Source organism: Ranitomeya variabilis, chromosome 8 (assembly GCF_051348905.1).
Source record: "Ranitomeya variabilis isolate aRanVar5 chromosome 8, aRanVar5.hap1, whole genome shotgun sequence".
Taxonomy (NCBI): domain Eukaryota; kingdom Metazoa; phylum Chordata; class Amphibia; order Anura; family Dendrobatidae; genus Ranitomeya; species Ranitomeya variabilis.
This window is the reverse complement of record NC_135239.1, coordinates 213,370,378-213,386,113: the sequence shown is the minus strand read 5'-3', so window position 1 is coordinate 213,386,113 and position 15,736 is coordinate 213,370,378. Positions and strand designations below refer to the sequence as shown.

Genomic DNA, 15,736 nt, shown 5'->3' with positions numbered 1-15,736 from the left:
TGACTAAGTCATTAGTAATTTTGGTCAGAGCAGTTTCGGTGGAGTGGTGGGGGCGGAAGCATGATTGGAGGTTGTCAAGGAGAGAGTTAGATGAGAGGTGGGAGGAAAGTTGACCATGGACATGCTGCTCAAGGAGTTTTGAAGCAAACGGGAGCAGTGATATGGGGCGATAGCTGGGCATAGCAGTTGGGTCAAGGTTAGTTTTTTTGAGGATGGGTGTGATGGTGACATGTTTGAAGGCAGAGGGGAAGGTACCAGAAGATAGCGATAGGTTGAAGAGATGGGTTAGGGCTGGAATGAGCATGTTAGTGAGGTTGGGGAGCAAGTGGGAGGGGATGGGGTCAAGTGCACAGGTTGTGAGGTGTGATTTGGAAAAGAGGCGAGTAAGCTCTCCAGTGATGTTGGAGAGGGAGGTTATTAGGGAAGGGCAGAGGTCTGGTATATGGAGTGGTTGGGGTGGTGGAACAGTTAGGGTTTGCCTTGTTTGGTCGATCTTGTTTTTGAAGTAGATGGCAAAGTCCTCGGAAGAGATGAGGGGAGTTGGAGGTGGCAGTGGTGGGCGGAGGAGGGAGGTAAATGTGCTGAATAGTTGTTTTGGGTTGTAGGATAGTGAAGATACAAGGTTACTGAAATAGGTCTGTTTAGTGGAGGTGAGGGCTGATTTGAAGTCAAATGTAGCTTGTTTGAAAGCGGTGAAGTCGTCTGGCAGGCGTGTTTTCTTCCAACGCCGCTCCGCAACCCTGGATGCTTGTCAAAGTTTTTTTGTGAGATTGTTATGCCAAGGTTGCCTATTGGTTCGTCGCACTGTGCCATGCATGAGAGGGGTGACTGAGTCTATGGCTGATGTGAGGGTGGAGTTATAGAAAGCGGTGGCGCTGTCCGTGTTGTGGAGTGAAGATATGGAGGACAGAGGTAGAAGAGAGTCTGAGAGTCTGTGAATGTCTAGATGTGCGAGGTTTCTGCGAAGATGTGGTACTGGCTGGACATGGGGGGCGGGTGAGGAGGACAAGGATGAGAAGGTGAGTAGATGGTGATCAGATAGGGGGAAGGGAGAGGTTGTGAGGTTAGATAAGGAACAGAGGTGAGTGAAGATGAGGTCTAGTGTATGTCCGTCTGTGTGGGTGGCTGTGGAGGACCACTGGGTGAGTCCAAAGGATGAAGTAAGGGCCAGTAGCTTGGAGGCTGCTGGCTGGCGGGTGTCAGTAGGGATATTAAAGTCACCCATGATGATGGTGGGGATGTCAGCAGAGAGAAAGTGAAGGAGCCAGGTGGAGAATTGGTCGATGAAGGCAGTGGCTGAGCCTGGTGGTCGGTATATGACAGCCATTTGGAGATTGGAGGGAGCGTAGATACGGACAGAGTGAACCTCGAAATAAGGGAGGATAAGGGAGGGTGGGGGTTGGATAGGGTTGAAGGAACAGTTTTTAGAAAGAAGGATACCCACTCCTCCACCATGTCTGTTGCCAGAGCAAGGAGTGTGGGTAAATTGGAGGCCACCGTAACAGTGCAGTAGGGGAGGCCGTGTCAGGGGGCGTCAGCCAGGTCTCAGTGAGGGCCAGAAAGGAAAGGTTGCGGGAAGTGAAGAGATCATGGACCATGTGGAGCTTGTTGCAGACAGAGCGGGCATTCCAAAGTGCCCCAGAGAGAGGAAGCAGGGGGGTGGGGGTCAGTGGCACAGATTTTAAGTGTAAGGGGTTGCGATAGTTTCTCATAGTGTGAGGAGGATAGGGGTGAGGATTAGTGATGAATGAGGCGGGGGGGCAGGATTGGGGGATGTGTCGCCAGCAGTGAGAATAAGCAGAGAAAGAAGCAAGTGGGTGAAGGAGAGTGATTGGCTTATATTATATTTTGGTGGTAGAGGTCTGAGATTAGAAAGCAGGACAGCAGATGGAGCGAGGTGGGGGGTAAGAGAGAGGGGGAGATAGTTATGTGGTTTGAGGGTGCAGGGGTATGGGGTTAGTGGAGGAGAGTGAGGATTAGTGGAGCAAAAACGGTGGGGGGAATGTGAGCATGGTTAAAGAGCAGGGAAGAAAAGAAAGGTAAGTAAAGTTGGAACACAGTGATTAGTCTTACCGTCTGGCCGATTTCTGTACTATTTCTGGTATATTTCAGATGATACACTTAAAATATGTCACTTGAAATTATGCCACATCTGACTAAAGTCAGATCTGACCCGCTCCATGCAACTTATACCATTCTCATATAGTGCACATATAACTATACCATACAGTGCTCCAATAATACTATCATATAATGCACATATAACTATACCATACAGTGCCCCAATAATAATGTCATATAGTGAACATATAACTACACCATACAGTGCTCCAATAATACCGTCATATAGTGAACATATAACTATACCATACAGTGCTCCAATAATACTATCATATAGTGCACATATAACTATACCATACAGTGCTCCAATAATACTATCATATAATGCACATATAACTATACCATACAGTGCCCCAATAATAATGTCATATAGTGAACATATAACTATACCATACAGTGTTCCAATAATACTACTATACCATACAGTGCCCCAATAATAATGTCATATAGTGAACATATAACTATACCATACAGTGCCCCAATACTAGTCATATAGTGCACATATAACTATACCATACAGTGCTCCAATAATACCGTCATATAGTGCACATATAACTATACCATACAGTGCTCCAATAATACTACCATATAGTGCATATATAACTATACCATACAGTGCCCCAATAATAATGTCATATAGTGAACATATAACTATACCATACAGTGCCCCAATCATAGTCATATAGTTAACATATAACTATACCATACAGTGCCCCAATAATAATGTCTTATAGTGAACATATAACTATACCATACAGTGCCCCAATCATGGTCATATAGTGCACATATAACTATACCATACAGTGTTCCAATAATACTGTCATATAGTGCACATATAACTATACCATACAGTGCCCCAATAATAATGTCTTATAGTGAACATATAACTATACCATACAGTGCCCCAATACTAGTCATATAGTGCACATATAACTGTACCATACAGTGTTCCAATAATACTATCATATAGTGCACATATAACTATACCATACAGTGCTCCAATAATACTATCATATAGTGCACATATAACTACACCATACAGTGTTCCAATAATACTGTCATATAGTACACATATAACTATACCATACAGTGCCCCAATAATAATGTCTTATAGTGAACATATAACTATACCATACAGTGCCCCAATAATAATGTCATATAGTGCACATATAACTATACCATACAGTGCCCCAATAATAATGTCTTATAGTGAATATATAACTATACCATACAGTGCCCCAATAATAATGTCATATAGTGTACATATAACTATACCATACAGTGCTCCAATAATACCGTCATATAGTGCACATATAACTATACCATACAGTGCTCCAATAATAATGTCATATAGTGAACATATAACTATACCATACAGTGCCCCAATAATAATGTCTTATAGTGAACATATAACTATACCATACAGTGCCCCAATAATAATGTCATATAGTGAACATATAACTATACCATACAGTGCCCCAATAATAATGTCATATAGTGCACATATAACTATACCATACAGTGCCCCAATAATAATGTCTTATAGTGCACATATAACTATACCATACAGTGCTCCAATAATAATGTCTTATAGTGACACATATAACTATACCATACAGTGCCCCAATACTAGTCATATAGTGCACATATAACTGTACCATACAGTGTTCCAATAATACTGTCATAGTGCACATATAACTATACCATACAGTGCACCAATAATAATGTCATATAGTGCACATATAACTATACCATACAGTGCCCCAATAATAATGTCTTATAGTGAACATATAACTATACCATACAGTGCCCCAATAATAATGTCTTATAGTGAACATATAACTATACCATACAGTGCCCCAATCATGGTCATATAGTGCACATATAACTATACCATACAGTGCCCCAATCATGGTCATATAGTGCACACAAAACTACCACACATCAGTTTGCAGATCTTCCATCTACCATTATCCTTAGGAAACTCCTGGGAGGGATTTCCATTGCCTTCTCTGAGTTCCCCCATAAGTTTGCATCTTGAAGCTTCTGGCTCTTCAGGCTGAATTCAGATGACCGTAGTTTGGGTGCCTTTTGTGACCAGTCTGCACTGTACCCCCGGGCCACCGGACCCATGGTTGTCACTAGCACAATTCACATTTTGCTGCATTCACCATTCGTCTCCACGGACCAGAGTCCCATGGCCTGAATGGTGCCAAACGACCCCCATAGGAGTACTGGGGACCGGCAGCAGAACACGTCCGCATCCTCTGTGCATGACAAGTCCTCCTCACAGTCGTGTGAATGTGGCCAAGATCTGCTGATACAACGCATCCCAAGGCAGCAAACACATGACCGCTAAGGTCAAACAGTGGTCTCCGCAGTCACACATCGGACTTTACAGTCACCGCCACTCTGAATAGGGTCATAATGACAGTAGCACGGCTTGTGAAGGCACTGATCGACTGTAGCGGTCACATGCCAGATACTTGTACAAAAAAAGACCAGGAGGACGTCTAGGGATTCCACGCTGGATCGGCAGGAGAAAGTGGAAGTGAATACTGCTATTATTTTGTTTTATAAGGTTTGGTGCTATCATTTTTTTCATTAAGACCTGTCACTTTCCATATCCCGGTGTAAATGACGCACGGTGAAACGCTCCCCTCCCCCAAGGATTCTGGAACTTGACGTGCCATCAGCAGATGTCAGCGGTGGCCTCAGCCGGGGTCACGTGATGCCGAGTGGTCAGCGATAGCCCCTCTCACAGGCACAGATGGCAACAAGAGGTATTTAGAAAATACACTTCTTTACAAGGTTTAAATCGGTGCCGGCATTATACAATGTAGTGGATAAACTCTTTAAAAAATTCTGCAAAAACATAAATTACAAATATAGGTGCTTGTCACAAAATTAGAATATACCGGTAATCAAAAAGTTACCGTATATACTCAAGTATAAGCCGACCCGAGTATAAGCCGACCGCCCTAATTTTGCCACAAAAAACTGGGAAAACTTATTGACTCGAGTATAAGCCTAGGGTGGAAAATGCAGCAGCTACCGGTGAATTTCAAAAATAAAAATAGATGCTCCATACCGTTCATTATTGCCCCATAGATGCTCCATATAAAACTGTGCCATATATAATGCTCCATACCGTTGATTATTGCCCCATAGATGCTCCATATAAAGCTGTGCCATATAGAATGCTCTGCACCGTTCATTATGGCCCCATAGATGCTCCATATAAAGCTGTGCCATATATAATGCTCCATACCGTTGATTATTGCCCCATAGATGCTCCATATAAAGCTGTGCCATATAGAATGCTCTGCACCGTTCATTATGGCCCCATAGATGATCCATATATAGCTGTGCCATAGAATGCTCTGCACCGGTCATTATGGCCCCATAGATGCTCCATATAAAGCTGTGCCATATATAATGCTCTGCACCGTTCATTATGGTCCCATAGATGCTCCTTATAAAGCTGTGCCATATAGAATGCTCTGCACCGTTCATTATGGCCCCATAGATGCTCCATATAAAGCTGTGCCATATATAATGCTCTGCACCGTTCATTATGGCCCCATAGATGATCCATATATAGCTGTGCCATATAGAATGTTCTGCACCATTCATTATGGCCCCATAGATGCTCTATATAAAACTGTGCCATATATAATGCTCTGCACCGTTCATTATGGCCCCATAGATGCTCCTTATAAAGCTGTGCCATATAGAATGCTCTGCACCGTTCATTATGGCCCCATAGATGCTCCATATAAAGCTGTGCCATATATAATGCTCCATACCATTGATTATTGCCCCACTGATGATCCATATATAGCTGTGCCATATAAAATGCTCTGCACCATTCATTATGGCCCCATAGATGCTCCATATAAAGCTGTGCCATATATAATGCTCCATACCGTTGATTATTGCCCCATAGATGATCCATATATAGCTGTGCCATATAGAATGCTCTGCACCGTTCATTATGGCCCCATAGATGCTCCATATAAAGCTGTGCAATATATAATGCTGCTGCTGCAGCAATAAAAAAAAAATGACATACTCACCTCTCTTGCTGCCCGCAGATCCTCAGCGTCCCGTCTCGGCGTCTCTCCGCACTGACTGTTCAGGCAGAGGGCGGCACGCAGATTAGTACGTCATCGCGCCCTCTGACCTGAACAGTCAGAGCAAGAAGACGGAGCGGTGCCCGGCGTGTGGAAAGTGGGCAGGTAAATATGTAATACTCACCTGCTCCCGGCGTCCCTGGCTCCTTATCCCGGACAGATGGTCTCCGGGTGCTGTAGCCTCGTCCTCTGTCAGCGGTCACTGTTACCGCTCATTAGAGGAATGAATATGCGGCTCCACCCCTATGGGAGTGGAGTCCATATTCATAACTTTATTGAGCGGCCCCACGTGACCGCTGAACAGGGGAAGAGCTGCGGCACCCGAAGACCATGGGACGGGCAGGGGGAGCGCCAGGAGCCCCGGAAGCAGGTGAGTATATGACAGACCTCTCTCCCCCTCACCCGCCGACCCTGCCGCCGACAGTGACTCAAGTATAAGCCGAGAGGGGCACTTTCAGCGCCAAAATTTGGGCTGAAAATCTCGGCTTATACTCGAGTATATACGGTAATTTATTTCAGTTCTTAAATACAAAAAGTGAATCTCATATATTCTATACAGTCATTACACACAGAGTGATCTATTTCACGTGTTTATTTCTGTGAATGTTGATGATTATGGCTTACAGCCAATGAAAACCCAAAAGTCATTATCTCAGTAAATTAGAATTAACAAAAAACACCGGTAAAGGCTCCTAAGCGTTTATAAAGGTCCTTAGTCTGTTTCAGTAGCTCCACAATCATGGGGAAGACTGCTGACACACTCCACAAGGAGGGGAAGCCACAAAAGGTCATTGCTAAAGAAGCCGGCTGTTCACACATTGCTGTATCCAAGTATATTAATGGAAAGTGGAAGGAAAAAGTGTGGTAGGAGAAGGTGCACAAGCAACCGGGATAACCGCAGGCTGGAAAGGATTGTTAAGAGAAGGCCATTCAATAATGTGGGGGAGATTCACAAGGAGTGGACTGCTGCTGGAATCATTGCTCCAAGAGCCGCCACACACAGACGTCTCCAGGACATGGGCTACAAGTGTCACATTCCTTGTATCAGCCACTCATGACCAATAGACAAGGCCAGAAGCGTCTCACCTGGGCCAAGGAGAAAAAAAAACTGGACTGTTGTCAGTGCTCCAAGGTCTTGTTTTCAGGTGAAAGTAAATTTTGCATTTAATTTGGAAATCAAGGTCCCAGAGTCTGGAGGAAGAGTGGAGAGGCCACAATCCAAGCTGCTGGAGGTCCAGTGTGAAGTCTCCACAATCAGTGATGGTTTGGGGAGCCATGTCATCTGCTGGTGTAGGTCCACTGTGTTTTATCAAGACCAAAGTCAGCGCAGCCGTCTACCAGGAGATTTTAGAGCACTTCATGCTTCTCTCCGCCGACAAACTTTTTAGAGATGGAAATGTCATTCTCCAGCAGGACTTGGCACCTGTCCACACTGCCAAAAGTGCCAATACGTGGTGTAAAAACAACAGTATCATTGGGTTTGATTGGCAGCAAACTCTCCTGACCTTAACTCCATAGAGAATCTATGGAGTATTGTCAAGAGGAAGATGAGAGACACCAGACCCAACAATGCAGACGAGCTGAAGGCTGCTATCAAAGCAACCTGGGCTTCCATAACCCCTCAGCAGTGCCACAGGCTGATCGCCTCCATGCCACGCCGCATTGATGCAGTAATTGATGCACAAGGATCCCGACCAAGTACTGAGTGCATTTACTGAACATACATTTCAGTAGGACGACATTTTGGATTTTACAATCATTTTTCAAGCTGGCTTTATAAACTATTCTAATTTACTGAGATAATGACTTTTGGGTTTTCATTAGCTGTAAGCCATAATCATCAACATTAACAAAAATAAACACGTGAAATAGATCACTCTGTGTGTAATGACTCTATAGAATATATGAGATTCACTTTGTGTATTGAAGAACTGAAATAAATTAACTTTTTGATGATATTCTAATTTTGTGAGAATTAGGAAAAAAAGAATCTTTATTATTGGGGTTATTTTTTTGAACTTTCATATTTGCAGGTTTTCCACAACCTGACTAACTGAACAAATAATGTAGCTATAAAGCACTATCATACTAACTATCATACAATGCCCATACTATTGTCATAGAGTGCACATTTAACCATACAATACAGCGCCAAGTAGATACATCTGTATTACAGTCAACATGACTAAGGACATCTGTGTGGGTGTGAAACGCATGTCTGTTTTATCTCTGCTGTTGCTGTCCTGTAATTTAATAATGTGAAATAAAGCAAGATTCTCTCTCACAGTCAGGGCTGCATCGTCTACGTGATGCACTGACCGTATAACACTGCCCAATCAAAAACCCAGGAGTCCTGAGGTCATGGACAACTCAGCACATGGAGGATTTTGATTTAGAGCCATGTTTCTTCATAATATCAGTCTAATAGATGGAAATGTGGAAAAATATATATAAAAAATACTGTCTAGGATATAGCACTGCTGCGACCTCGCGCCGATTACTCAGCAGATTCCCACAACTCCTACAAATAACTCATGTAGCAATCTGTCGGAAACAGGGCGAGGATTTACACACATACACGTATCCAGGTGGACATTCACTAATCTGTTCAGCACTACATGGTTTTCCTTGGGATACTTTACAGTCCATCATTTTCTGCAGATGTTCCTCATCCTCCTCTGAGGATTCCAAAATTATTGTGTTTTCCATAACTTATTTCTTCATCAAGTAAAACATCTGCCATTATTACAATTTACTCTCTTTATTTTGTGGTGAATTTCAGAGTTTTCAGCAATTAAATACTTTATTTCTTTTTAGGCTCTTTTGCTACATAATAAAACACTTGAGTGACATCTTCACACGGTGACGAGGTCTCAATTTCTACCGTACATTGTTCTGTTCAGTATTATTTTCTGTTCTTTTGGTCCAAGAATTGTACTCTGCTGACAAATAGTGAAAAATGGTTTTCTACCCTCTTTTTATTTCCCTGATGCTGTGACAAGCAATATGGTTGCCATTCCATCTTTCATAGGTATATGGGAACCTGACAATATATCTCCACATGCTTTATATGCAATTTCGGATCTAACAAAGAGGCCACCACCCCATTACTGTCTAGGTCTGAGCCCAATTATACAACCATACAATGCCAGGGAGCAGCACTATATAATGCCAGCATGACACCGCCACAATCTGCCTACATTATACTCCCATACATCATACTGTCAGAGGGACCAAACCTGTAAATGCAGCTAACGATGTGATGAGTATAAGGAATACACACAGTTACATGAATGACATTCCCAGCCCCTTCTTCCTTCTTACCTTACCCAGCCGCCACCTTCTGGGGACTATGAGCTCATGTGGCGGCTCTGATTGTCTCCTCCATGAGTGAGAATCATTATCAGAACTTGTTTCGCTTTCATTGTTTTTTCATTTGTCCAAGAGGAGCCACGAAATCCAAAGTAGCTCCGAGATCTCCACCCACATGAAAATACGACAAAGATCTGGCCGCTATCCCAATATCCACACACTTCTGAGAGAGTTTACAACTAATGAAACTTTTAAAAAAACTTTTCCAGTTATTTAAGATGTCACTCAAGTGTATTACTATGTTAAAGAGGGTGTCCACTACTTTATCATTGATGACCTGCTGCCACTGAGAACAGCTGATTGCTGGGGGTGCTAGGAGTGGGACACTGACCGATCAGACAATGATGTCCTAATCCCAAGGATAGGTCATCAATGCTAAAGTAGTGGACAACCTCTTTAAGATTCTCTCCAGCCAAATAGCAATGTCACCCCAATACATTGTAAGGCTAAGTGCGCACGTTGCGGATTCCAATGCGGATTTTTCCGCAGCGGATTTACAAAATCCGCAGTGAAAAACCGCTGCGGTTTTTACTGCGGATTTATCGCGGTTTCTTTTGCGGTTTCCTAAACCCGCAGCGGAATCCGCACAAAGAATTGACATGCTGCGGAAAATAAACCGCTGCGTTTCCGAGCGTTTTTTTCCGCAGCATGTGCACTGCGGATTTTGTTTCCCATAGGTTTACATTGTACTGTAAACTCATGGGAAACTGCCGTGGATCTGCAGAAACGCTGTGGATCCGCAGCAAAATCCGCAGCGTGTGCACATACCCTAACTATTCTAAGCAGAGCTCACTATTCACTCACTCCAGAGCTGCACTCACTATTCTGCTGGTGCAGTCACTATGTACATACATTACATTACTGATCCTGAGTTACCTCCTGTATTATACCCCAGAGCTGAACTCACTATTCTGCTGGTGCAGTCACTGTGTACATACATTACATTACTGATCCTGAGTTACATCCTGTATTATACCCCAGAGCTGCACTCACTATTCTGCTGGCGCAGTCACTATGTACATACATTACATTACTGATCCTGAGTTACCTCCTGTATTATACCCCAGAGCTGAACTCACTATTCTGCTGGTGCAGTCACTGTGTACATACATTACATTACTGATCCTGAGTTACATCCTGTATTATACTCCAGAGCTGCACTCACTATTCTGCTGGTGCAGTCACTGTGTACATACATTACATTATTGATCCTGAGTTATATCCTGTATTACACCCCAGAGCTGCACTCACTATTCTGCTGGTGCATTCACTGTGTACATACATTACATTACTGATCCTGAGTTACATCCTGTATTATACTCCAGAGCTGCACTCACTATTCTGCTGGTGCAGTCACTGTGTACATACATTACATTACTGATCCTGAGTTACATCCTGTATTATACTCCAGAGCTGCACTCACTATTCTGCTGGCGCAGTCACTATGTACATACATTACATTACTGATCCTGAGTTACCTCCTGTATTATACCCCAGAGCTGAACTCACTATTCTGCTGGTGCAGTCACTGTGTACATACATTACATTACTGATCCTGAGTTACATCCTGTATTATACCCCAGAGCTGCACTCACTATTCTGCTGGTGCAGTCACTGTGTACATACATTACTGATCCTGAGTTACATCCTGTAGATCTTTTATTATAAAAATGAAAAACATAACAATAATAATAACAGAAACAAAACAGAAATATCATCCAGAAAAAAATAATCAGTATACTGAACACTGGTCCAGCCGCTCATTCTCTCCTCTCACACACATTATACAGTATATACAGAATAACTACTTTGACCTTCTGGTCCGGTCACCAAACAAAATAATAATAACAAATAAAATAAACAATGGCAAACAAAAACTATATACATAAACTTTTTTCTCTTTTTTTTTTTTTTTTTTTTTTTTATTTATTTATTTTTATTTTTAAATAAAATAGCCACAAATTTAAACAAATATATACAATACTAAGCTATCCTCCATTCCCAACCCCCCGCACTGACCTGAGAGCTGGTCCTGCGTCTCATGCCTCAGTCCATGTCCAACGTCCATAGGCCAGATCAGGCAGTGCCAGTTTTCCCCCAAACAACCCAGTGTCCCATAGTCCCACAAGATAAGCCCACCTCCCCCCCTTTCCCACCACCCAACCTAACACCTACACCCAAATCTATATCCCCATATACAATATATACACTATATACAGCAGCACACACCACAATAATCACAAATCACGAAGCCCAAGCTCGGCGCCTGCAGCCCTACATCACTGTATAATGATCAAACAAAACAAAAATCTACAGTGTCAGCAGCAGCCCACCACCAGGAAAGGAGATGACCAGACTAGGGCACACTAAAAGAAAAGCCCCTCCAGAGGAGCGCGGCCCTCCGTGCACCCAGTCTCCCATACTCCAGAGAGCGCACCTTCACCAGGTCACCGAGTATGGTCCTAAACACATCATCCACGGGGAGGATTTTTCGTTGCGTCGATACTAAGCACCGTGCGTTCCACGTGTGATACCTAACCACTGCGCTAACTAGAAATAAGGTGCAACGGTCCCGACCACCAAGGTCTCCGAATGCTCCATAGGCCCATTCCGCATAGGAGAGAACGGCCAGCCGAGACCAGCCAATGAAGGCGCCCACCCTGTTGTACACCTCTGTGTTGAAGGGACAATGAAGCAGGAAGTGGTCCATGCTTTCCAGCAAGGTACCACAATGCTCCCGAGGACAATTTCTGTCCTCAGAGCTCCTACACTTCAGATTGTCCCTCACACACAGTTTCCCATGGAAGCAGCGCCAAGCCAAGTCCCAAAACTTTGAGGGGATCCGGATAGAATTCAAAAGATGTAAACCCACCCCAAGATCCCGACTTGGGCAGTCCCTGAGCGCCAGAGGCCTCTGGAAATGGGTCAACAGAACCCTATTGTCAAGGAGTTTCCTTGGCAGAGTCCTGATCTCCCACATTCCCAGACCCCACCGACGAATTACCTTCAGAACCAAGGTAGCGTAAGCCGGAAGATGTCCATGCGGTGTGCGAAGATCCTTCACTTGCCCTCCTGTCTCCCATTCCTGGAAGAAAGGCTGAAACCATCCCCTACAGGAGAATACCCACGGAGGAGCCCTCTCTTTCCAGAGGTTTGCAATATTGATCTTAATGAAAGTATCCACAAGGAATACCACAGGGTTGACCATACCCAACCCTCCTAGTCTCCTCGTACGGTAAGTAACCTCCCTCTTGACCAGGTTCAGTCTATTCCCCCATAACAGTTGGAAGAACAAACTGTAGACCCGAGTCCAGAGAGATTCCGGCAAGATGCACACACTGCCCAGATAAATCAGTAAAGGGAGCAGGTAAGTTTTGATCAGGTTTACCCTTTCCCTTAGGGTCAAAGACCAACCCTTCCATTGGTTCACCTTCTGAGTGGCGATCTCTAGCCTGCTGTCCCAATTTTGTTTGGGGTAATCCCCCTGGCCAAATTCGATGCCAAGGATTTTTGCAGAGATTTTGGGTCCTGGAAGGGTGTCCGGGAGATCAAAACCAGGATCTCCTCCTCCCAGCCAGAGACTCTCACACTTATCCCGGTTGATCTTGGACCCGGATGCCTCCGAGTAGCGATCTACCTCTGACATCAGCCACCCTGCCTCCTCGTAAGAGGAAACAAACACGGTGACATCATCGGCATACGCCACCACCCTCAGAGTGGCCTCCGGTGCTGCCTGGTCCATCCCGATCCCGGCCAACGGTCCACGCTCCACCCTCCTAACAAGAGGGTCAATCGCAAACACGTACAGCAGCGGGCTCAAGGGACAACCCTGGCGAACACCGGACCCAACCTCAAAAGAGCTGCCAATCCAACCATTCACAAGCGGGAAACTCTCTGCCCCACTGTACAAGGTCTTAAGCCAATCAACAAACCCCCCCGGCAGGCCATATCTCAGAAGGACGGACCAGAGGTACTCGTGATTAACCTGATCAAACGCTTTTGCCTGGTCCAGTGACAGCATGTACCCCTTCCAGTGACCAGCCTTACCCTGCTCCACTGCCTCTCGGACACAGAGCACAGCACTAAATGTGCTACGGCCTGGAACAGAGCAATGCTGGGCCTCCGAAAGGAGTCGGGGTGCAAATTTCACCAGCCGATTAAACAGCACCTTTGCCAGAACCTTCCTGTCTGCATTGAGAAGCGCTATGGGACGCCAATTCTCAATGCAAGATGGGTCCTTACCCTTTGACAAGATGATCAGAGCAGACCTCCTCATTGACTTCGGCAGAGTGCCTGAGGAAAGACACTCATTGAATACCTCTGTCAAGAGGGGAACCAAAACGTCCTTAAAGGTCTTATAGAATTCAGATGTTAAGCCATCTGGACCAGGCGATTTTTTTTGGGCAAGCCCTTCAATCGCCAACTGAACTTCCTCTTCCCTGATCATTTCTGTCAAACTGTCAAGAGAGGGGTCTACCCCTGGTTCGGGGACGGCTTCAGCCAGGAAAGCCGACATCTCATCCCAATCAAGATCCCTCTTCCCCAAGAGGTGCGAGTAGAAGGATCTGACAACCTCCAGGATCCCTGATCTGGATCGCCTCAGGGACCCCGTAGTGTCGACCAGTCCTGTAACCACTTTACTATTCACTGACATCTTGCAGTTTCTGTAAGGGTCGGGCGAGCGGTACTTCCCGTAATCCCTCTCAAAAACCAAAGATGCGTGTCTATCGTACTGACACCTCATAAGCAAAGATTTCACTCTGGAGATCTCCTCGCGGCTACCTCCAGTTGAGACAAGATGCTCGAGTTTCCTCCTCAGACCCTGATACAGGCGGTACCTGCTCAGATTCCTGAGGCTCGAGAGCTGGCGGAAGAATCTCGCCACCCTTTCCTTGAACATCTCCCACCACTCTGACTTACTACTACAAAGATCCAGTAAGGGTACCTGGCTCTGAAGAAAATCCTCAAAGGACTGTCTTATCTCCGCTTCTTCCAAGAGAGAGGAATTGAGCCTCCAAAAGCCTCTTCCCATCCGGAGGGTCTCTGTAACATTCAGAGAAAACAAAATTAAACAGTGGTCGGAGAACTCCACCTCAACAACAGAAACTGCTGAAGAGACAGTTTCCTCCTTTAAATAAAACCTATCTATTCTGGACCTAGTTACCTCTATGATAGGTGAACCCCTCGTGGCCTGGGGTGTGCCGAATGTGGACATCCACCAGGCGAGCCTCACTAGCTATACTATTAAGGGCGATGCTATCATAAGTCAGCTTGTCTCTGGAACCTCCTCTATCTCGGGGCCTCGTGACAGCATTGAAGTCCCCTCCAAAGACAACCTGCCGACTTGTAAAAAGGTAGGGCTTGATCCTCATAAAGAGACACTTCCAGTCCCACTTAGATTGGGGACCATAGATGTTGATGAGCCGGAGCTCTTGTCCCTTCATGAGGACATCTAAGATCAGGCACCTCCCCATTTCTAACTCAATAACCCGTCGGCATTCCACCGGTGCGGTAAAAAGGACCGCCACTCCGCTATACGGCTCGGCCGCAAGAGACCAATAGGAGGGCCCGAGTCTCCACTCCCTCTTAGCTTTAAACACATCTGCCGTGTTTGGCAGCCTGGTCTCTTGCAAAAAGAAAATGTCAGCTTCAACCCGGCTGAGAAAATCAAAGGCCGCAAATCTAGCTGTATTTGACTTTATGCTGGCGACATTAATGGACGCCAGCGTCAACGGAGTGGGTTCCGCCATCATTGGTGATTGAGTTAGATGGCTTTCTTTTTCCCACTACCCTTATCCTCTGCCTCAGAGGAGGAATCCTTCCCCCTCTTTAATGACAATGAGGTATCCATTCCCATGTGTTTTTTATTTTTATCGTCCTCGTCTCCGGACTCTGGGCCAGTCCCTCCCTCCAAGGATCTTACATTCCCCGAAGAAGGAGACTCGGCGTCCCCTGTGAGCCCCGCCGAAGCCAGAACCTCACCCTCAGCTTCCTCCTCAGAGGAAGAGATGTTTTCAAGGGCTTGGAACCGGTTAGAAAGACCAACCAGAGGGGAGTCGGTTATTCCTTCCTTAGGTACCTTGGTCAGAGCGGGAGAATATTTTTTA

General features: G+C 45.0%; 1 protein-coding gene across 10 annotated transcripts in view; it reads right to left on the bottom strand.

Annotated features, from left to right (window-relative positions):
* Positions 1-15,736, bottom strand: part of IL5RA (interleukin 5 receptor subunit alpha) — a 120,799-nt gene that overhangs the window by 54,907 nt on the left and 50,156 nt on the right. Inside the window, exon 1 of one of the 10 annotated variants that reach the window (XM_077276865.1) lies at positions 9,582-9,655. The exons of 8 other annotated variants lie outside the window; for them this stretch is intronic. Coding sequence is in view for 1 of the 2 variants with exons in the window: in XM_077276860.1 (XP_077132975.1) it covers positions 4,090-4,125 (36 nt within the window). In the remaining variant the exon portion in view is untranslated. Of the gene's footprint in view, positions 1-4,089; positions 4,141-9,581; positions 9,656-15,736 lie in introns of those variants that run through there. One more of the 10 variants, XM_077276860.1, reaches the window with a different exon arrangement.